Consider the following 22,953-nt stretch of genomic DNA (forward strand, 5'->3'; position numbering starts at 1 on the left):
CACTGTGATACAGGCTGTACACTCACTACTTTACATTGTAGCAGTGTCATTTCTTCAGTGTTGTCACATGAAAAAATATAAAAATATTTACAAAAATGTGAGAGGTGTACTCACTTTTGGGAGATACTGTATCTGTTCATCTCTGTTTGTTTAATAAATATATGGTAGTTATTTTACAGATTTACAGTTAATTGATTGCATGCCACTGAATTTTGTTGCAATATCTGACGTAAACATGGGATTCTTGTCTCTTCGTAGCAGGTAGCAGGATTTTCCCTAGAGAGAGATGCTATCAGAGAGTAAGGGAGTGAGCGTGCGCGTCCCAAATACACAACTGAGGGAGAAAAAGCAGAGATGCCCAAAAAACCCACAAAAGACACATTTACAGCATTTCATCAGAATTCGCGGGCAACAGCTTTTATGCCCTCCAAAAGAGCCATTGCCACTTCCAATACCCATGTATAAATTGACCCCCATGCAGCTGCTTGGTGTCCTATCTGCGGAGCAGCGTTCATACAAACAGATCCATCACTTGCAGCGGCTCTTCTTCCTCTGCTTTCAGTGCCGTTGAGCTGTGAGCTAGCAGGACACAAGCAATGCCTGCAAGGCTTCTTTTTCCCAGATTATTTATATGTTTTTTGTCGGTGGACGGTGGATTCACGTGGTGTCTAATAATTAAACTTCCCTGGAACGTCGCCTTGTGGCACTTGCGTTGCATTTGTTGTTGTGACCTCAACAATCAACTACCAAGGGGCAGTTACACAATGACACTACATACACTCACTGAAATGAACAGAATCCATACTTTTCTTTTAATATATTAACCCTAAGTAAATCAATAACAAAACTAATTACAAAATTAACAAAAAACAGGCCAAATATTCTACATTTCTTACAAAGAAAAAAATATTCATGTACAAAACCGCTTTCTAGTCTCTTTGCATCATACTGTGAAGTCCATACATAAAGAAGTCGTTTGCGTTTGCTAGAGACCAGCGGTCACGTTATGCAGTACAGGTCATCCCGTTGCGCTCCACCGATATCTCCGCAACAAAGATAAAAATGCGTAACGTAGCGCAGAATCAGTATAAAGACGTAAAAAAGGCAAAGGGGTTTGGATTTTTTTCTCTCTATTGCTGCCTCATGCAATAGTTCTTCAAAAAATACTTTTTTATGGTAAAATAAAATACATATTTACAAGAATCTTAAGAAATGGTCCTTTTTCCTATTGTTTACGTTAAATTGGTGATTTCTCTGCGTTGAACAAGGCCATTGAGGAATATCTGTTCTGCTGATATATTGTGATATTCATTCTGGAAGAGAAATAAAATGAAATGAGAATAATTGTCGCAATATCAGATGAGCACATTTCATGGCAGTAAAGCTGGTGGTTTCCATTCTGCTTTTAAGTGTCTTTCTGGTAAATATGGAGGTCCCCCCCAATGAGAAATTATCCTTACGACCGCTCGACTCCCACCCCTTCCATGATCTGGGAAGCTGGCCCTCAGCATGTAAGACATGGTGTTGATTACATCGGGCAGCTGTTATAATCTACGGCCAAGACTATCACAGGAGTGAGGTCCGCGAGTATCACTGTGGCACCGCTTTGCAAGATATACCCCACGTATTTTATGAAATTGGTGCTTTACCTGAGCCATCACTGACATGGTTTCGTTCCCATAGTAGTGAAGGGAGCTATTCAGGGACGTCAAGTTATATTTAAAGCCAGCGACGTGGACTTCATTGCATATATGAAATGCTAGGGTGATCGCAATAATTCCGGTTGTTGGATGCTTTGGTTTCTATAAAAAAAAAAAAAAAAAGGGAAAGAAGGGATTTCTTGAGATCATATTATTTTGATCATTTCTAATATACTATACGAAATTATAAAATATGGTGAATTTCTTTTTAAAAAAGCACTTTTTCTTACTTTTATTTGAAAAATATTTTATGCATTTACAAAAGCTAATGAAGAAACCTGCTAAATAGATTCTACTATTTGTCCTGAGTTTAGAAATACCCAATGCTTTCACGTTGTTTAGGGTTTGGGGTTTTTTTTGCAAGTTATGGGGCAATAAGTACAAGTAGCGTTTTGCTATTTCAAAACGGATTATTCTGCCCCATATGCCATTTGGGCCATTTTTTAAGCCGGTCAGTTAAAGTTAATTCAAACCATATATGTTTGAAAACGAGACACCCCAGGGTATTTCAAATGCTGATATTTTAACTCTTTCTATGCACACAGTTTATCACCAGCCTTTGTCAAAGTTTGCAGTAGTATTTTTGTGTGTATTTTTATTCACACATTTTAATGTAGGTATGAATTTACAGCTCCTGGTATATGTCGCTGTCACACAACACCCCACTATGTGTTCCGCAACATCTCCTGAGTACAGTGATACCCCCATGCATAGGTTTTTACGGGGTCCCTAAATTTTTTGGTGTTGCCATCTTGTTAGAGGCAGCATGTCTCTAACAGGAGGCCGTCTGAAACACTCCTAGGAGCGATCGAACAGGTCCCTAACTTTTTTTATTTGTGTTGCTGGATGCCTGGCACGTCAATTGTGATTAAGGGGATGCATTTTCGTGACATGCCTGGCACGTCAATTGTCGTCAAGGGGATAAAGACTCAGTTTCTCCACCTCCAGTACTCACAGGCTGCAATCCTGTCAGAGTTCTAGAAGTCTTCTAAATAACACTGAATACCGTAAATAACACCGCGATTCTCCCTCGTGCTGCATTAACCATCGTTGCATTACAGCTACTGACAGCAGATGGCGCCGTTAACAAACATTTAAGTATTCGAGAGCACAGAAGTTTAATCCTTGGCGGGACCATCATCTTCAAACATTTTTAAAGCATCGCTTTACACCTACACTTCTACTCAAAGGTTTAGGGTCACTTAGCTGTAATAAAATTATAAAAAGGGTTTTCTAATGATCAATTATTTTAAAGTTAAAATTGGATTCGCGAACACAGGAGTGATGGGAGTGATAAAGGACCTCTGTGCGCCTATGAAGATAAGATATATCAGCCGTTTCCAGCTACAATAGACATTTACAAGATTAACCCCGTCTGTGCTGTATTTCTCATCCATTTCATGTTATTTTAAAGATATTCTTTCTCAAACACAAGTGATCTTAATCTTTTGAACAGTGGTGTATATTTCAGATTAAAGGCTAATGCACTTCTAGAGAACACTGACAGAGCGCAGGGAAGATTCTACAGCCTGAGTCACAAGAGGAATAATGTTAAGGGTGCTCGGCCATTTAGACAAACATTGTTTATGACAATCAAGCAAATACACCTAAGCAGACTTGTCAGTTTATTCTTTCCTCTGAAAGATGGATTATCTTTTATACTAATATATTAAAGTGCAGGCTTTTAAATAATCTACATCCCTATCTAATGCATTTAACTAAACAAGTGCTCCTAAACAGAAAGGTACTTCACAAAGCGGGTGGATGCTATACTATTCTGAGAAGACCAGTTAGTTCTTTGTATCTAATCACACAAAGGATGTGCAATAAAATCCAAAAATCATCATCGGTAACTGTGGTAGCCGCTTGCGTACAAGAAAGCGATGAAGTGTGTTTGATAAGCGGAGACACTAACGCAGTGGCCATCATTTTCCGGATATCCCAGCTTCAGCGCAGGGCCCTTCAATGCCTCCTCTCCAAGTTCTCCTGCCCCTCAGGGTGATGGAGGTCTGCACAGCCGCTAGCACTGTCCCCTCCGCTAGCAGCTCCTCTTTGCTGTTTGTGTATTTATCATTTTCACAGGGCGCCATGGCAACAGGGGCGCCTGCCCGGGACTTAAACTAAAGCATCGTTTTTTTGTTTTGTTCTTTTTTTAACTTTATTTAACATCCTCCATATTAAATAGTTGTTTTAACTTTATTTATCATGGAGGCTCGTGAAGTTTTCAGCAACCGCTCGCCGCCCCTCACTCTCCGTGACTCCATTGCAGTGCCGGCGTTTCATGCTGACCGACGGAATTATTCCGGCGCTCAGCTGTGAAGCGCGCACCGCGGGAGATCGAGAAGACGGACGTCTCCTGCTCCCACCGCAGGACTCCGGCAACGAGGTAAGCAAGGATAGGGAGAAGGGGCGGGGGGGGGGCAGTGAGAAGGGGCAGGGGGGGGGCACCAGAGGAGTAGTCCGCACATGGCGCCAGAACACTTAAGGCCGGCTCTGTATATATCACACACACTTACTTCTGTCTTTGGAAAGTTTTTTGGAAAATTCAGTATATTTTGAGACACTTGTTGAAGAATGAATGGATTGAGTACTCTTAGCTGGTGAGTCTGGTAGATCAGATTCATGGCCGGCTTCCTCCAAAATCCATAAGTGCTCTGTAATTAACAGTTAAAAGGTTATTTAAATATAAATGCCTTGCAGCAGTCATCAGATTAGTGGTCTTTTAGGTTTCAAGAGGAACTAAACATAAAGGAGAATAAGTGGTGAAAATAAAGCCGATTTATTGAGAAGTTTTCAAGATTGTTTTTGGAATCACTAAACTAATAGTTGGGTAACCAGAATTTTCAGGAACTACTTTCTTCTTTTATTTGTGGCTTCGCTGTTTTTGTGTAAATGCCTAGACTGGGCTCTAATCAGCTTTAACTCTTTGGCGACATTGAGATAGTCCGAGAGGCCTGACCAAACACCCAATGCCACATTGCATATATAATTATTGCTATTTGAGCGGCAGATCCTGTCTCTTGGTGCGTGCCGTCAACGGCTGCATATAAAAGAGGGTAGTGTGAAGCCGCACAAACGTCACTTTTTTGGCAACATAGTCTACAGAGCTAGACTGTAACACCTCTTCTGGAACGCAGCAGATAACCGGTCTGTAACAATGAATTCAAGCACAAAATATAAGTTGCCATCGATGGAAGATAACACTACTTTATGTGCGTAAAACCTGAAGGAGCCATAGCTGCATCTTGGAGCTACCTAGCCCTGTTCAATGCACTATTTACTTGGATCTACAACAAAACGTGAAATATATTTGATAAAGCTGGCACAATAGTACAGCTCTACACTCACCACTCTCTTGCGCGTTATTAACTCCGACAACCACTTTACATCATGTGGCTTAAACATCATAAGGACCACTGTAGTATTGGGATCATAGTGCGATCTGTCTGAGAAGATAGACTCTGGATAGCACAACCTAAATGTGGTCTTTTGGCCAACGTCTTCTTCATAGCCAAGGACGGGGCCATCATTCATTCTGTAGAGGGATGCAAGAACAAATCATTACAAGGAAAAGATCTCTACTTCCTAATCTTCCATGAAATTGATCTCCTTTTGCTTTACTACAGGAGAAGATATATCAACCTTACTTAATACATATTTGTGTCTGTATTGGCTTTATAATGTTAGAGAGCTTTAATGATTGGGTTAAATGACACAAGATAAAGGTCATGCCACAACTGGCTATTACAGACATCTGTCTCCTCTGTTTTATTCTTTTTAGCAGTACATTGCATGGGTAAAAACGTCATGTATGCCTAAACACTACCGTAATCGGCCAGTGTTGGTTTCTGCCAAGTAGTAAGTTATCATGTGCCGTTAAATCTCATTCCATTTCTTGGAAAACTATCCACTCTCCGTTCCATTTCCAAAGAGAAAGATTTGGGGTCCAGGGCTTATTCCTTTTAAATGCCTAATATGTATTTTAGCCTACTGGTCCAAAAGTTTTGTTAGTTTCCCTTTGGATAGGTCACTGTCTTGTACGTTCCTAAAAGGAGCTTTTTGGGAGCGGTATGGGTACAGAGATTCTTATATGTTTAAAGACAGTTTTCCATGACCTCTGTAGTGATCATCAGCTCCAGAAGCAACTGCGTATGTCTGTATTTTCTAGTTGGCACTTTGGGTGTCAGCTTGACGTTATCCACATATTGTGTAATTTTTGGCACAATTTATGTCCCGTGTAAGAGCCTGTAGACTGTATTGTGAAGAAAGGTTGAAGATGGGGTTTTCAGGAATCTTGTGAAATATTTCAATAACTTTTAAAAGTCTAAAGTTAAGCAATATATGCGATTGCATGAGGATTTCTCATGCATGTCAGGAAACATGGTCATTTCTTGCATCCTGGGTTAAATAAGTCTAATATTCATGTCTATTTTCCTCCCAAATGTAAGATCTGGGGTCAGGATCTACATGCTGAAAGTCTGGATTTTCTGTGAATGGTAGAACACAGAGAAGCGATAGTTTGTATAAAAGGTATGGCATTTGGGGGGGGGGGGGGTCAACACAAAAAAACATACCGCTTCTGATTTACAGAGGTTTTTTTTTTTTTTGTTGTTGTTGTTTTTTTTTTAAAGACTAATATATTCCTTAAGGAGTCCAAGATGAGTGGGAGTGTATTTTCAGGATGACACATTATCATCTCCAAATATTATAATTCTTGGTTGCGGACTGAATTTATTTTTTTCTTTTGTTAAGAAAGGGGTCTAGGATGATACTGAAAACCACCGGAGATCGTGTTCAAGACATGGACCTAGTGCAACGTAGCGGGCTTCTTTATGTTATCTGCAAATAAAGTTTGCTTCTGAGCTTTCTCTTTACAGATTATGTCTGGTTAGTCTATGTTACCAGATATCTTCCTCTACCATAGAAAGTAATATTTTCATTTTAATATGTACTAATATTAACTTTTAGTTACATAGCGCCAACAATTTACGCAACACTTCTTGTAATATATATATTCAAAGAGTATAACAAAACTAAGGACAGACTAAGACAGACACATTAGATAAAGATGGCCCGGCTGACAAGCTTAAAATCTTATAACATAGCGAGTCGTAGTCACAAAATAGGTTTTATAGGAAAAGATATAAACTTCTGTTAATCGGGTGCACCGGTCTTAGATTTAGATAGCGGAGATGTTTTGAGTTCTACATTTGCTAGTAAGACCGGTGAACACACTGACCAATCTCGGCCACTCACTACATTACTATGTTAAGAAAGCGGGGGGAAGGTACGAGTGATTGTGAATAAATAATATTTATCAAATCAATACTCCCACAGCTGCAACCCTAAAACAACACTCTTCGGATGTTGAAAGCCAAAAATATATATCCACTTAGGGGCGCTCGCGGCAAGACCAGAAAGAGAGAAAAAAAGATAAAAACAAAACAACAATAGTGTAGTATAAAAAAACAAATGTATAGTTATGTGGTGGTTATCACACTAGGTTTCTTTCAATAAACTGGTGAACACGCTAAATTGCGTGTTAGTACGCCGTGATTTATACATTTATTATGGGACATGCCCTCAAATATTTATCAAAAAACGAAATCCATAAATAAATAAATGTTTTAGCACTTGCACCAGAATTGGCACTAGTGCTTTATTGGAGAGTATTTTTATTTGTGGATTCTGTCACTGAATCCCGTCAACAAATAACATTATTTGAAGATCACCCGGTCTCCTTCGGATTGTCAGGAAGCCGCAGAGGTTGTTTGACTCACAGCGCACTAACACGCAATCTAGCGTGCTCACCAGTTTATTGAAAGAAACCTAGAGGAGCTTGAAAATCACAGACATATTGTGAGTGTGATAACCACCACATAACTATACATTTGTTTTTGTTTTTTACTACACTATTGTTTTTGTCTCTCTCTTTCTGCTCTTGCCACGAGCGCCCCCAAGCGGATATATACTCACTACATTACTGACAGACAAAATACGCACGTAAATGATCTTTGTTACGTTGCTACTGGAAAGGGCACGGATGCTGTCAAATGTCTTAATTACAGCTCAGGTCTGATAACAATTGAAACAACGTACCTTATTACCACATCATAGGAATCTATTTTCTTCCCCAACGTGCTGTTTCGAAGAACTCCGCCGTTGCCTACCACAACACATTTCTTGCAGGAAATGCTGGGAATAAAAAAATAAATAAATAAAGATATGCAAAGTGTTTAATGTGCAATTCCCAACATAACCCCCCAAATGTCCATTAATGTATGGGAATTAGCAGAGTGCTTAAACACAATATATGGTGTATTCATTAACTCGGGAGTCCTTTTATGCATAATAAAAAGTCAATCCGTGTGCTTCTGCTGCAAGAAGAACCGACTACGGCATATGGTATAGCGACATCAGGGAGGTGAAATGTTCAACTCTACCCACTTCTTGCTACCCAAAGAGAAGAGAACTTGTCTGTTCAAGTCTCACCCCCCATGCCTCCTTTACGGCCCGATATAAAACTGCCCCAGTTCTGCTGCCGTGGTGAACGATATGAATACTTACTTCCTGATTTCATCCGGAAGGCTACAATGTGGGAGGTTTTTAAGGGCCAGATCAAAATATCTTTCTGTTGAAGACAAGACAACATTAAGGGTATTTTCGTGCGCTAAGCAGACAAAAGCATTACAAGATATTATTATATCGTTACTAAAGAAAGCGCTGCCACGCAACCAGCAATGACTTCTACAACACAAAGCCTCGGGCTTCACAAGAAATGTACATAAAACATGTCAGAGGAATAAAAGATGGGATACGAGCAAATCCAAATAACACTTAAAGTACCAGTTATAGACAACAATTCTTACTCCACTGGTTATTATTTACATAGCGCCATCATATTCCACAGCGCTGTACAATGGAAAGATTTACATACGGCTGCCCGTTTGAAATGATTGCTTATTGCGGGCCGGTGAAAACAAGCAGATCATTTTCCCATCATTCACCCTCCAAAGCACAGGGCACGGCAGATAAAAAGCTGAAGCATTCAATACCCATGATAATACAAATTAGTCATTAAAATAAACAATGTGTGTCAATGCAATCTATTCTCTCAATTGGCAGATCCGATTTGTGTTCCTTGGCCATAAACAGGATTTTATCCACAATGGTTTGATTACTTGTTTTCAATTAGTCGAGTCACTAAGTGTTCTGTTGTTGGAGTTCAGCACAATTGCGATGTCAGACGTATCACACATACACAATAAAACTTTGTATTTCTGGAAGAACTTAACAAAACGGGGCTGTGGCGATGAACCCTGCAATGTACCGGTCGCAACCACCATAAAATCCAAAAGCAAACATTTAAGAGAAATAAATGCAAACCCCTCCCAAACAGATAATTCTGATGGAATCCCTATTAAATCCTACCGAAGAAGCAAACATACATGGGATGGTGCCACTGCCTGCCCAACTTCAGAGATCGTTTACATATACATGTATGTTACAGACAAATATTTTGGGGAGAACTTGGTCACTCAGGCCAAGCAGAGCCTTTCCCACCACTGTAAACCTATGGTGTCCCCAAATTTATGTATAAAACAGCAGCCATATGCAAATAAACGAGCCTACGTGACCACGGGTAAGGAATTGAAACGTGGCGTACTCGCGTCTTTGTGTATGGCGATCAGCATACGTGTATTTTATTTTGCCAATTCCTTAAGCATTACAGAGATACAGTATCCATATGCTGTAACATTGTATAGACGGACACTTATTCCACGGCGCATGGGTAGATGGCATTGATTTCCGGAGATTGTATGCAGCTTATTTTATGAAATAAGTAAGGGATTAAGAAAAAAATTTAAAGTTTATTTACACTATTCTATGATCACATTTTCTTTTAGAGCTTTAAAACGCTGCAGCACAGTCATACTTACCAACTATTCTGGAACGCCTAGACAGAGTGTTTTTGGGTCTCAGAAAGGGTCAGACCTTCATAGAGACAAACACTTTGAAAATAGCGATTTCTGACACTTTTTAGTGGCTCTTCTTTTACATGTAAAACTGATATATATATTTTTTATTAAAAAGTTAATTAAAAGTTTTTAATAAAATGTTTTAATTTTATTATTTCTGGGATGCCACTATCCCTCCGCTCCTCACTGTTGGACATACGGAGGAACAAGCTGCCATAACACATAGCAGCAGGGAATTGCAAGATTCCACATATCCCTTTTTTTTTCCCCATTTCTCTATATTTTAATATGTTACACTATGCTGCATTTTTATCTTTTTTTTGTGTCTTCTGAGGGCAACACCCAGTATTAAAGAATTTAAACAGGTTGATGAGTCTGATGAAAATGATACGTTTTTATGGATGATTCATCCTAAGGAAAGTATTTCCATTATTCGCTAAACAATGGTACACTTGGGAGGTACTTGGATCAGAAGCTCCCGGAATGATGCGATGCCAGGTAAAAACCAATACAAAAGGCAGTAAAACGGGCTAACAGTGCAGGCATTGCTCATCGACAGATTGTGAAAAGCGCCTTGTGCAATATGCTGTGTGCAATGTGTTTTGTGTAACCCATAATGCTATTGCGCAATAAGTTTTCTCATTTAATATGTACTTTAGAAAAAGAAATTACAAAGCCCATTGTGAAAAGCAATTTTTTTTAATATGTGTTGGAAGTGAGAACACGAAGAGACCAATCACGTGAATCACTTGTATCCACATCTCTTTACGACAATGAACCGCTGTTTCTATTTCGGCGCTTTTCAAACACAATAAAAATGTATTAAAATATATTATTATATATAACAGGAGGGCAAAGTCATTCAGTAGAGAGAACAGCGGCCGTATGTTCATTTGATTTATTCAATTTATTGGTTAGTCACGCGAGCAACAAACGGTAATTTTGGATGATGGAAGGCAACCAGTTACCCAATTTCCAAACTTTTTTAAAACGCGCTCTGTTGCTGCCCTACAGTATTGAGAGTCTGGGTTTGGTTACTATTATACTATTATTTGCGCCGGAATGTGTGTACAGGATTACATTCGGGGACTCTGTATAAGAGAATGAATTGAAGGTTGATGTATTTAATGCACATATAAAGTGTATTTGTTTTATTAAACCTGGGCAGAGGAGAAAGGTTTGCGTTAGTCCAGGTGGCGGCCATTTTTATCTACACAGATGGTTCCAGTTTGGTCTGATTTGCTAAGTGTTTAGGATTATTACCTTATCCCTGAGAGCGATGCATGTTTCTTCATCTAATCATTGCACGGAAGAAAGGAGCGCCATGCGTCACACCTTAAACGATATCAAGCGATTCTCCAGATAGAGGGCCGGGTGGGGACTTGCTCTCCCAGTAACCCCATGTAATACGAGGTAGCACGCTGCTCACGTGAGAACTTCTGTTAGCTAACGGATTAAGGTTCCAAGCGCGCCTCTAATTACATTATTTGCACTTGAACGAGCTGTAAGCACTGAGTCAATATCATTTAGTGAGCAGCTGCATCAATGACCACTTCGGTACTTAAGTTTTATTATTCCGCTGTTCCCATTAGCATTTGAAAGTCAGAGGTTACAATTCTTTAGGTAAAGATCAATTTACAGAACAAACTGTGAACCTTAAGGATTAGCCTGGAAAGGTTTCAATTAAAGGCCATGTTGAAATAATAATATAAATACCTGAATAGAACATAATAGGTTGCGTATCCGATACGTTTTAATTGTTTGGTTCTATTAATATCCTTTATCTCCTAAAGCACGTAGGCACGTCTTCGGACCTAGTGTTTAAAACACCTGCTTTCCGCTTTTAGAGCCCAATGCCAATGGCCAAAACCCTTTTGAGAAAATGATTTCATCTCCATGCTCCGTAGCAAAGCACAAAGCTTCTTAAACGCTTCTGTGTTATTTTCACATGGCCAAAAACAAAGGGAAGAATGCAAGTACATATCTGATAAGGTATATTTTCTTATTATGTTTCTTGCAAGCTTTAATCAATACAAATACTGGATATTTTCCTCCACATTGTAAAATGTAAGAATTATCCTTTTTTGACAACGAAAACTAGTTGGGGGAAATTACTCCCAGAAAATGGCGCTAAAATGGTTAAAAAGTGGAAAATAGCAATCAAGTCACGACATTAGAAGAATGCGAGTACAGAGAGAAGGTAGAAAGTTTGGGAAGTTGCCCATATGTTAGGGGACATCCATTTGTAAGGTTTGGAAACTACCTTGAAAAAGACTATTATCGCACAAATTCCAACAAAAATTAGCACATACAGCACGATTCCTCAAGTGAAATACAGCACGTTGAGGAAATCTTCACTAAACCTGTAATTAAAGATTTGACTGTTGTAGCAAACAGGGGCATACAGCACACGTACATTAAAGCAGCACACATCATCAACTGTGGTCAAGCATTATATATTTAAGACATTTCAAGAGTAGGGCCAAGTATCTGGTGCAAAAATAAGCAAGTCCTAGGAAAGGTGTACCCAACAGGGAACTCTCCAGCTTCATCCATCCTACTGAGCCAACATTCTAACAAAAACGGATTGTCTACGTTAAAGCATGGGATCATGGGAGTTGTAGTTCTCCAAATGCCAGAGATCTTTCAGTTGGCTACCTTATAGCTATTATCCTGCCTGGGCAGTTCAAGACATAAAACAGGACAGAGAATCAGTGAACACCAAATAAATGCTACTTAAAACACCTATTTTCTAGGAGAACAATAACCAAAAAACACAGACCTGATTCAGTTAACTCAAATCTTGCCTATTGCTGAAAATTTTCATAAGATATACTGCCTTGTTCCCTCTGCGCATGTGCAGTGCGTCTCCATGACATCTAATCTTTGGGTGTATGTCTTTTTTTATGGCCTGGTAGTTATGTTTAGAAATTTAACAGTCTACGTACCTGGCTGTACCGCTAATCAGTAGTTTTCCACTGATTCTAATAACTTCAAGCCTATAGATACAGTTTCCAAGACACAGATGCATGTTACTAATATAAAAAACACGTTTACACGGTACTGTCATTAAACAACATGTCGTCTAAGGTGTAATTATTTTGATATAGTTGCTGAACTTGTCCATTGCTGCCTAGGGTTATAGTTACAGTTTCACTCTCCTATAATACCGCTCTTCTCATAGTTACTCTTACAAATTCAGTATGTTGATTTTTTTAAAATAAATTTGTAGCTTTTTTCCTTTCGTAATCAAGTCTTATCTTACAAAGTGTATCAATTCACATGGCCTACATGGTGTTACATAACGTAAAAATTAGGAAATTAAAAGAGGTCTGAATGATGCCTGTGTTACTCGGAATTTCTTTTCATGCATCCCATCTTCCTAACCTCTTCTAGAATCCTACCAGCGTCTTCAATCAGAATAGGTTGCGCGGCTTAATGAAGATCATCTCTTCTCCTCAACAGGGATTAAAAAGCCGAATGTATATGAAACACTGAAAGTGATTGAGGTTATATTATTAAGACACAAAACAAAGACCGTAGCCTTTAAATTGTCGGTGATCTGTAGAGCAATGAATATCACGCCTCACATGTCTAATACACGTCAGACTCCAGAACACGGTTTTTACTTCCAAACTGACAGGTAAGCCGTCTCATACCTCGTAGTGGACATGTCACCTTCCTGGACCCACACATTATAGGTCATCTATCTAGACCTCACCTACATAATTATCCCTACGTGTATATATATTTATTCCAACACTCTGGTAGATCCAATTACCGTATTGGCTCGATTATAGGCCGCACCCGAGTATAGGCTGCACCCTAAAAGTTAGGTGCTTTTTTAAAGAAAAATTGTAATTTAAAGTATAATAGGCATGCTGCCACTCTGCCCCCCCCCGAGATATGCTGCCACTTTGTCTCCTCCCCCCCCCCCTCGAGACATGTTGCCACTCTGTGTGTCCCCCCCGAGACGTGCCCCCCTCTCCTAGACTTACCAGTGCAGACTCCCGGAGTCCAAGGTGTCTTGCGGCGCCAGCGGGGGACATCTATTCTACGCAGAACGTGTATACAACTTCCAGTGCTGGCACTTCTGCGGTGGGAATTCCCGGCAAGGGAGATTGTTAAAGCACATCGAGCAGACGTGCCGGCAGAGTATCGGAGAGTAGGATGCGGGTCCCCTGCACCGCTGCGGGGTATATGTATCCTAACCCCGCTGCCTGCCCGGCGCCTGGAACTGCATGTCCCGGGCGTCGGGCGCTAGACCCCGAATATAGGCCGCACCCCCACTTTAAAGACTTAAAGTAGGGGGGGAAAAGTGCGGCCTACACTCGAGCCAATACTGAACATTTAAGAAAGGAAACAAGCGTTCCTTGCGCTACTTGTTGCTAAACAAGTTGAATATGCTTAACAATTTCGAAATGCAAGTATAAAATATAATATCTCAAAACTCAGCATGGTTACCAATCTATAACACATGCATAAGATGAACCCCTGCAACGTCTCTCAAGATGTTTGGTAAATACGCATAATACTGGAGTTTTACTGAAGTGTGATCCTTGTACAGAACTGCGATAAGGAAGTTTCTCTTATCTCCTGCGTACAGAAGTGAATGACAAGCGACACTCAACCTTCGCGAAGAAAATGTAACACACTTGAATAGAATAACCGGATAGGACCTGTAAACACGGATGGTTTGAATGCAGCAAGACACCCGGCATTCTCAGCTGAAGGTGGGATCTGATTACTGTAAAGAGTGAGAAAAGCTACGCAGCTTTTTGAAACACGAGGTCTGTCACCGACACCAACTCTTTAAATATACAGCTTAGCAGACCCTTAGTACGCAGGGTGTGTATTAAAACCCTTAACCACAAAGACCACATAGAATCCTAGTATCTAGTAACAAAGAAGAAATGTTACTAGTTCTTGTTTCTGTCACACCGCTGATATTGGGAGTTTGTTACCAGGGTGGGATTCCTTCTCTTACATGCAAAGAGCCACTGATTGTCTCATGTAAAGGGACACTCCGGCCATAATATGCACTTCAGCGGCGTATGATGTCTGAGAGGTCCGTGTTGTCCCTTTTGTAAATGTAAAGGAGAGTTCTGCAGACGACTCCGATATGCATTTAACCCTTTCTCCACCCCAGCTATTTGCTGTGCAGGTGATGTGTTTGGCCAAACACAACTCCTCACACGTAATGGACTTACCACCAAGGTTAAAAGTGAACGCTCCAGGTGGGGGTCTAATGCATGGAAAGCACCCCCACTAATTTTACTTCAATCGGGGCGGGGTCCTCTTAATAACACAAACAGATTCAACCACCTACTTTTTGCTGCATTATTTAAAAAACGAAACTGGTGTTTACGAGGAAAGTTAAGACCTAACCTAACCTTTTTTCACTTTGGCACTGCATGGGTTAATGCAGAAGAATGCAATAAATCGGCTTATGGATATCACAGATTAGCACCAAACTGCAAGTTCACATAACTGAAACATTATTGTTGGGAGTTTTTATATTCTTTACTTCCACATTTCTTTTTCAAGTAGCTTTGTCTCCTTATTATATTATATTATATATTACATAAAATTTGGCTGCCAAAAAGCATAAAAGTAAATAAAAACTCAAAACATAGAAAAGAGGTGGAAAAAACAAAGCACACAATACATAAATCAGCACAGTGTTGCATTAGTATAATATTTGTTCCGTAACACAGCATGCAGATATAATAATAAATAATAATAAAAAAAGGGTAAAAAGATGATGGGGCTGCTGTCCCGTGCCTTTACTTTTAGGAGACGCTGCAGTGGAGGGAAAGCCAATCACTGGAGGGAAAGGGCTCCCTTTAACATCAATGGGAATTATTTCTTATTAAGACTCTCTGGAGCTGGCTGATGGTGAGGGGATGTGTTAAGTCCATCACATCTACTGTCAGCTAATGGGGCGGTGAGCGCTGCGTAAATTATTGGTGCTATATAAATTAAAGATAATAATAATAATAATAATAAAGAAAACGCATGGAAGGGACCCCCTCCATATATCTGCAAGTGGGGGAAAAAACTAAATGGGACACCCAACTATCACGCACATAAGAGCATTTAATGGATCAAATGCCCCTCTAAAAAAATGCTTGCGGTAAATTATTGGATTTCGTTTACATTTGGCAACACCAGGCTGTTCCCGGTAGTAGTATGATCCACGGGACAGCCTAATTGTCTGTTTCTGAAGCTGAGGCATCTGGTGGAACAGGGCAAAGACCAGGGAAATGATGAAGGCTAAATAAATGACAGCGGTACATGTCTGATGGTGAGAAGAATTCAATGGAGTGAGCAAAGGCAGACCAACAATAGTGCCTGCAGTTCCACATCATGGAATAACAAACAAAATCTCTGTTTTCTACCCCTAAAACTACTGCGTAAAATATTTTACCACGCCGTAAAACATTGGCGATATTGGCAGCAATAGATTTCATCTCGTCTTTGGATGAAATATTTGGGCACCTCCATAGCAAGCACTAGATAAGGCTTTTGGTACCGCGGACACAGTGGAAGGGATGATAATTCTTACGTCAGAAATCTGGTTTTAAACAACATTTGGCGTGTATTTTACTGAGCGAGCGTATGGATTCACTTGGGCTGCCTTTTGTCTTGGACAAAATACAGGTCGAGACAATATATTCCAACCTTACTTAAAGTCTGACCCTGTTTATGCTCACTGCAAAAAACCTCCTGGAAATGGCCCTCATTTCAAAATGGATGGATAATCAACGATATCAATGTTATTGTAAACAGAAGTGTCGCCGGCCACAGGTCCCCCACCTCTCACACAAACGTACACATTCATGCTAACACGCACACACTTATACGTACACTCTCACAAGTCTTCGAGACGCCTCACTTTTACCGGGGGTCATGTAACACTGTGCTATGTGACCCTGCTGCGTTCCTGCCTTTCCAAGATGATTCAAAACTCTACACAAACGACCGGCCATTTCTGAAGATTCTTGGACCGAGCAATTGCCCGGAAGGTCAGGTGCATGCAGTAAAACATCATTGTTTGCACAGGGGTTAAAATTTTTTATCTTTTATACAATAAATGCCAAGTTTTTTTAGGGGACAGTGCAACTAATTTACTAGGTATGCCCCCCCCCCCCATGGAAACAAGCCCAAAGTCTGAAACCTGCAAATAAGTCCACTGAAATGTCATCTGAAAGATAATGACATCATTTAATAATACACTGTGGAATATGTTGTGGAAAAAGATGAGAACACATATAGAACTTACCTCCTTTTCTTATCCCGTATGGAAGATCGAATCTGTTGGTACCAAGAGCCACCGACTGCTTCCGAAAATCCCCACACATAAAGGGTTCTATTTCAGACGCGCTATACAGGACAGAGACAGCAGACATGTTATAAGTAAAGGTGTACGCAGGATATTCATATAAGAAAATCTTCAGATATCTTTGGTAGTAAAAGGTCCGTGGTTGAAATAACCCACCACTGCGCGACTGATATCCGGCTACAATCCCATGAAGATCACCGAAGTGCATCCCTGGCAGAGGGTAATAACACAACAACAAGCCTTCCAACAGTTACAAGCACCTTGTTGGACTTGCCTTGCTGTCCGATTTCATATAAAATGCATTTATATTAAGACATTACTGATATCTAAGAAATCCCTCTAAAAGGAATTAATATCACATTTGCACAATAATAATTATAATAACCGTTGACAATGTAATCAGAGACGGTTTTACACTAATTACAAAGACATGCTATCGAGCATAAGATAATTTCATGTACAAAACAAAAAAATGCGTGGTATTCAATGGTCCATTATGGAACAACAACAAAGTTATTACTGTCAAGCCAAAATAGCTAAACACAAGCTGGTGGTACCTCAATAGCTAAAACTCACAGTCCATCCCTTCTCCCTCTGCACCACAATGAAGTGCATTCCATCTGAAGAAGAGACTCCGGAGTTCAGATGTGTTTACATTGCCAGGATAAAGTACGTGAACCCTTTGACATTACATGGAGTCTAACTCCATTGAGCTGCTGTGGAATGACCCCAAGAGACCGATCCATGTTAGATATCCCAGGAATATCGCTGAACCGAAAGCTGAGTTTTGTAAAGAAGAACAGTCCAGAACTCCTCCCCACCATTGGACAAATACAGGAAACATTTGCACCATGTGTTCAATAAAGACATGCAAACGTATAATTATTTGTCTGTAATAAGTAAACTCTGTTTGTCTGTTGTTGTGGCCTCATTCAAGGTCAGATCAAATTTAATGACCAATATATGCAGAACTCCAGATACTTCCAAAGGGTTCACTGCGTATGGGGCTACATCTTTTCTCCAGGCAGAATCTGACGGCAGATAAGAACCATTCGGCCATCTAGTCTTGCCCTCGTCTTAGATTCAGGATAGCTTTGTCTATCCCATGAATGTTTAAATTGCCTCATGGTGTTGGTCTCTACCTCTAGGCTGTTCCACTCAACTAGCACCCTCCCGGCACAGTAAAACTTTCTTACCTGCCCTGTTAAAGCAACCGATGAGGTGGGATCACATACCAGCACTGGCTTCCTTTTTAAAGCCTGTGTTCTGTCCATGTTACCATCTCCTCTTTATTGGGACTTTAGGCACTGGTTTTAAACCAGTATATCACTTCACTGCTCTCAAATACGTTAAACGTTTTTATGTAAAATGTAACATTTTAAGGAATGACAAGGCTTTTGAAAAATGTACAAATCTAAATCAGATGTACTATCCATATCATGTAGACGTTAATTACTCATTTAACCCAGTAAAGGGCCCTACAATCCAGAGTGGATCGAACTGCATTGATTGTGGAGTATCCAGCTTTCAGCTCAATAACGTGCCGATGAAGCCAGTGACTCCAGGCTATTTAAATGGGTGTAAGGGTCACTGGATACGTAATACATGAGTCAGACAAATCAATCGCATTTCTCTGAAATGGACAAACCTGGTACCATGGAAAATAATCAATAACTAACAGCGGGGTGAACGACACTTAAGTGGAAATACTCCAGCTGATTTTATTATATTTACTGTGTACTAGCAGAGGATAAAAAGCTTCACTACCACCCGCGGGAGCAAAAGGAGTCCACCGTCGGTAAACAATTGACTGTAAAATGATATTAAGAAGTGCTGAACCAGTTTATTTAAATGGACAGAATCACGAGGAGTTAAAAAAACAGTATGATGATTTGTGCAAACATAAGTAGAAGAGTAATTTGGGTTTTGTTGATATTATACCACTCTGCTTTAGCCCGTCAACAAGTCATGTGACCTGAGCTAACAAGTCATGTGATCCGTGCTTGGTTCTGGCTCTACAAAAAACCTACGCTCAGGTCTACCTTCATAACTTTTAGGAGTTTTTTGTTTTTTTTTTTAAAAAGGGCAATAACAGAAAGTGATATTATGTCCCCTTCATCTAACGCACATAGGTAAGAAGAAAGTGGGGCACAATCACAGCTTATTCACAGTTAATTATTACTTCCATGTACAGAACAAGAGAAGTCTTCTAGATTGTAAGCGTGTTCTAGCAGTGCCCTTCTTACCTCTTGTTCTATAAGTCAAATTGTTATGTTATGGACTACTTCATACAGCGCTGCAGCATATGATGGAGCTATATAAAACAATACTAATAATAATAACCTAAAAAGTACTTATTCAACACACAGCCTGAAAGAGAATCGTGAATTAATTATGATGGAGCCGATGGTTATATTTAGGAAGGAATAATTATATACAGAGGTGCGGACACAGACTAATGTACGATACAACCAATGCATCAAACAGGTTTTGCCGATTGGAAGTATCCTTAAGGCAAGAAACACCATGATAAACAAGCAATAAGTACTTCTTATAAGAGAGCTTTCATACCTATCCAAAAAATGACAATACGTTGAGACTTAGACGTTCTCCCAGCAGATTACCTGCCAGTGTCTGGGTCCACGCTGCCCATGAAGGCGGCGTGGAGCCAATTTAGACAAGCCCAGGTGATTTAGGCTCTCTGCATAGTGTACTTACAGATAAAAGGACTGTTTAGCCCAGCTGAAGAGGGGTACTTTAACCCTTTCAGGACAGGAGATTTTTAATACAAAAACCTGGAGTTTTTGGAGAGATTTTTTTTTTACCATATGTTTGTTAACTATGATTTGATGTACCCACACAAATTATCAGGACAAGTAAGGCTTTCTTTTAAAAGCACAGAAACACATAACATAATAATTATTAGTGACAGCTATACTCAAATAGAGGGAAAACAAAATTTTGTTTTGCAATTTTGCTTCAAATTCCTTCTAAACAGTAAGTCCCATGGCTGAGCAATGACCCAATTTATGTTCAGTTCATACATCACTGCGTTCCCTATTTTTTCCCCCATTTGGATTTCCTTTTTTTCCCCCTCAAAAAAAAAATATCCCCCTCATTTTCTTGGAAGCTGAAGAAACTTTCTCCCTCTCCTCCCCCTGATCTTTCTATACTGATTACACTAATCAACAAGTATGGCTCCATGGGCAATGTGCGTAATCAGCCAGCAGGGGGAGCAATCAGATATCGCTGCACTCTCCTGCAGGGACCTTCTGGTGGGTGTCAACACCGAGACCCACCGGAAGGGAAAGCCGATAGCATTTCTTATGCAATGGTGCACCGGCGCTGCTACGCACAAGCAGTCATCAGGAAGCCAGCAATGCTTGCTTTTCCCGACAGGGTAGAGTCCAGACTGCCAATGGACAGCCGATGTACCTGCCGCTGCCATAATTCAAGATGTACAGGTACATGCCAAGGGTCATCGTTCTTTTTTTTTTGTAGACATAACTGTACAGCAGTAGGGGTGTTAAGGGCTAAATCTTTATTCTTTAGGAAGGAAACGTCCAATTAGTTGAAGGAAAGCGGCTCCACTGAAATTGATGGGACTGCTTTCAGAGGTGACTGAAGGTAAGTAAATCACACGCATGGAGGTGTGATCGGCCGAGTACATCTCACACACAGAAAATAGCTGGGGGTGGGGAAAAGGATAAAATGCGAATAGGGGATTCAGCAGACAACTCCCCTATTCATTTAAAGAGTTAAAATAAAAGCATTTCAAATACCCAAGGGTCTCTACAAAAAAAAACAAAAAAATACAAAAAAAAAACCCAAAAAGGAATGATTTGATGGGGTAAATTGAAGTGGCCAGGTACAAAGCATAGGCACAAAATGGGGGGGGGGGGGGAATGCGCACTTCCCAAATGTGGCCTTTAGCCCCCAAACATTGGATTTGAAATAGCAAAACACTACTTGTACTTATTGTCCAATAACTTGCAAAAAAAGCAAGAAAACATTGGATATTTCTAAACTTTCTAAACTCAGGACAAATAGTAGAATCTATTTAGCAGGTTTTTCCATTAGATTTTTTTTAGATGAGTAAATAAAAGTGAGAAGGTGGGGTTTCTTTCAAATTTTTATCAGATTTTACTTGTTTATTTTAATAGGAAATTAGATGATATGATCAAAAAAATGTATCAGAAGAAAGGCCTTGTCCTGAAAAAACAATATGAGTAAATAACCACTAAACACGGGCACCGCAAAAGCGTAAAAAACAAACAAACCCCAAAAAACAGCCTGTTCCTTAAGGGGTTAAATATATGCATGGTATATTCAATTCATTTAACAAACATCATTAAAAATATAAAAAGTTACATATTACAGTAGTGTCCATATAAGCGATATTGGCTTTTGCTTTTAACTGAAAGGTGATTTATTATAACGCTGTCATGGGCAGCTTGCACCCCCTGCAGTGAAAAGTACTTTGTGTATATTTATAAAGGATTGTTTGCTGCCCACACAAAGCCTCAAAGATAGCTCAGTCCCATTAATCAAAAGGATTACTTACTTTAAGATGAATCTAAAGTTTTCATTGTAGCAAGTCTTGAACTCTTTCATGGAGTCCGTTGGTATTCTGAAAGAGGGGCAACGAGATGAGTTGTTAAGAGAACAAACTACATGTCTACTGACGTAGGATGTCATACGAAGATTCAGAAGATTAATGGGTGTATTTCCCACTTCCTAAATAACCATATTACCTAAAAGGGGACACTCAGATATTATGGCAGAAAAGGGATACTATTTGGGAAGGGAAAAAAAAAAAAACTAGGTCTCAATCTATTGCTTAGAATCGCCTACATTATTCAGCGCATAATCTTTACATTAACAAGTTACCGCAGACATTGTATAGAAACACTCACATGGCAACGGTCCACTTCTGGATTAAGAAATGTAGCAGAAAATGAAGCACGGCAGCAACAACTATACCAATTAAAAGGAACTTTCGCATGACTATAAAACCTAAAAGACAAAAGTAAAGAATGACAGTCAACACCCACGTGTGCATGTAACAATCATACAATCTTCTTTTATATATAGTGCTGTGAAAAAAGTTACCGCTCTCTTTTTGATTTCTTCTATTTTTGCTAATTTGTCGCATTTTAATGTTTCAGATGCCCATAGAAATACTGATTCGCAGCACTATACATACACACATACAAAACCGTAAATTGGTGTATTTTGAACTAAAACAAACTGCACTATAGTGTGATTCAGTTGCATGGAGATCATTTTAGGAACATTTGTTTAAAAGCAAAAACAAACAAAATAGTGTATTTGATCCCAACAATAAGTTAATTTGATTTAAATCATGCACTTGGGGGGCATCAAACTTAAGTAGTTATTAATAATGCAATTCCCTGCATTATGGTTCTGCATGAATGAACGATGCACCCAAACCTCCAAAGCCCTACTTAATATTAGACCCGACGAGTCAGTGCAAGGAGCAGCCATGACAGGGCAAATGCCTCTAAAGCACAAAGTACATATGCAGCAAAAAAAAATCAATAGACTCCATAGGATAATCCTGGCTTTCTACCCAATGCTCATAGCAGAAGTGATTTTAAAGGACATCAGCACAAGACAATCGCCCATCTTCTGCAGAGAACCCTCTCAGTCCTGCGCTACCTGCGTCTTCCTACCACCCGGAGCGACTAATCTGGAAGCAATGCTACCGGTCGTCATTCATTAGATACCAAAACATTAAAGGGACAATCCAGCCATCATGTATACATTTTAATGCATAGGATAGCTGTGTTGTCCCACAATCATCTGCACCCATCCCACCACCAGCACCTAAACGCAGTGCAGGAGATGTGCTTGGTTCAGGAGAAGCTCCAGCGCTGGTTCAGAGAAAAGAAGAGGGCAGCTGCTG

The 22,953-nt window shown here is 39.8% G+C and overlaps 1 protein-coding gene across 1 annotated transcript; it reads right to left on the reverse strand.

The window, feature by feature from the left end:
* Positions 1–1,232: 1,232 nt before the first annotated feature.
* On the reverse strand, positions 1,233–22,029 carry LOC149285291 (type 2 lactosamine alpha-2,3-sialyltransferase-like). Its single transcript, XM_089495519.1, has 9 exons — positions 21,941–22,029; positions 21,589–21,654; positions 16,965–17,065; positions 8,268–8,331; positions 7,800–7,895; positions 5,049–5,235; positions 4,217–4,354; positions 1,650–1,802; positions 1,233–1,313 (listed from the first exon to the last, which is right to left on the reverse strand). The coding sequence occupies exons 1-9, from the start codon at positions 22,027–22,029 to the stop codon at positions 1,233–1,235; spliced, it is 975 nt and encodes a 324-aa protein (XP_089351645.1).
* Positions 22,030–22,953: the final 924 nt, after the last annotated feature.

Source organism: Sceloporus occidentalis, unplaced genomic scaffold (assembly GCF_023333645.1).
Source record: "Sceloporus occidentalis isolate IW3139 unplaced genomic scaffold, rSceOcc1.0.p SCAF_81, whole genome shotgun sequence".
NCBI classification, from domain to species: domain Eukaryota; kingdom Metazoa; phylum Chordata; class Lepidosauria; order Squamata; family Phrynosomatidae; genus Sceloporus; species Sceloporus occidentalis.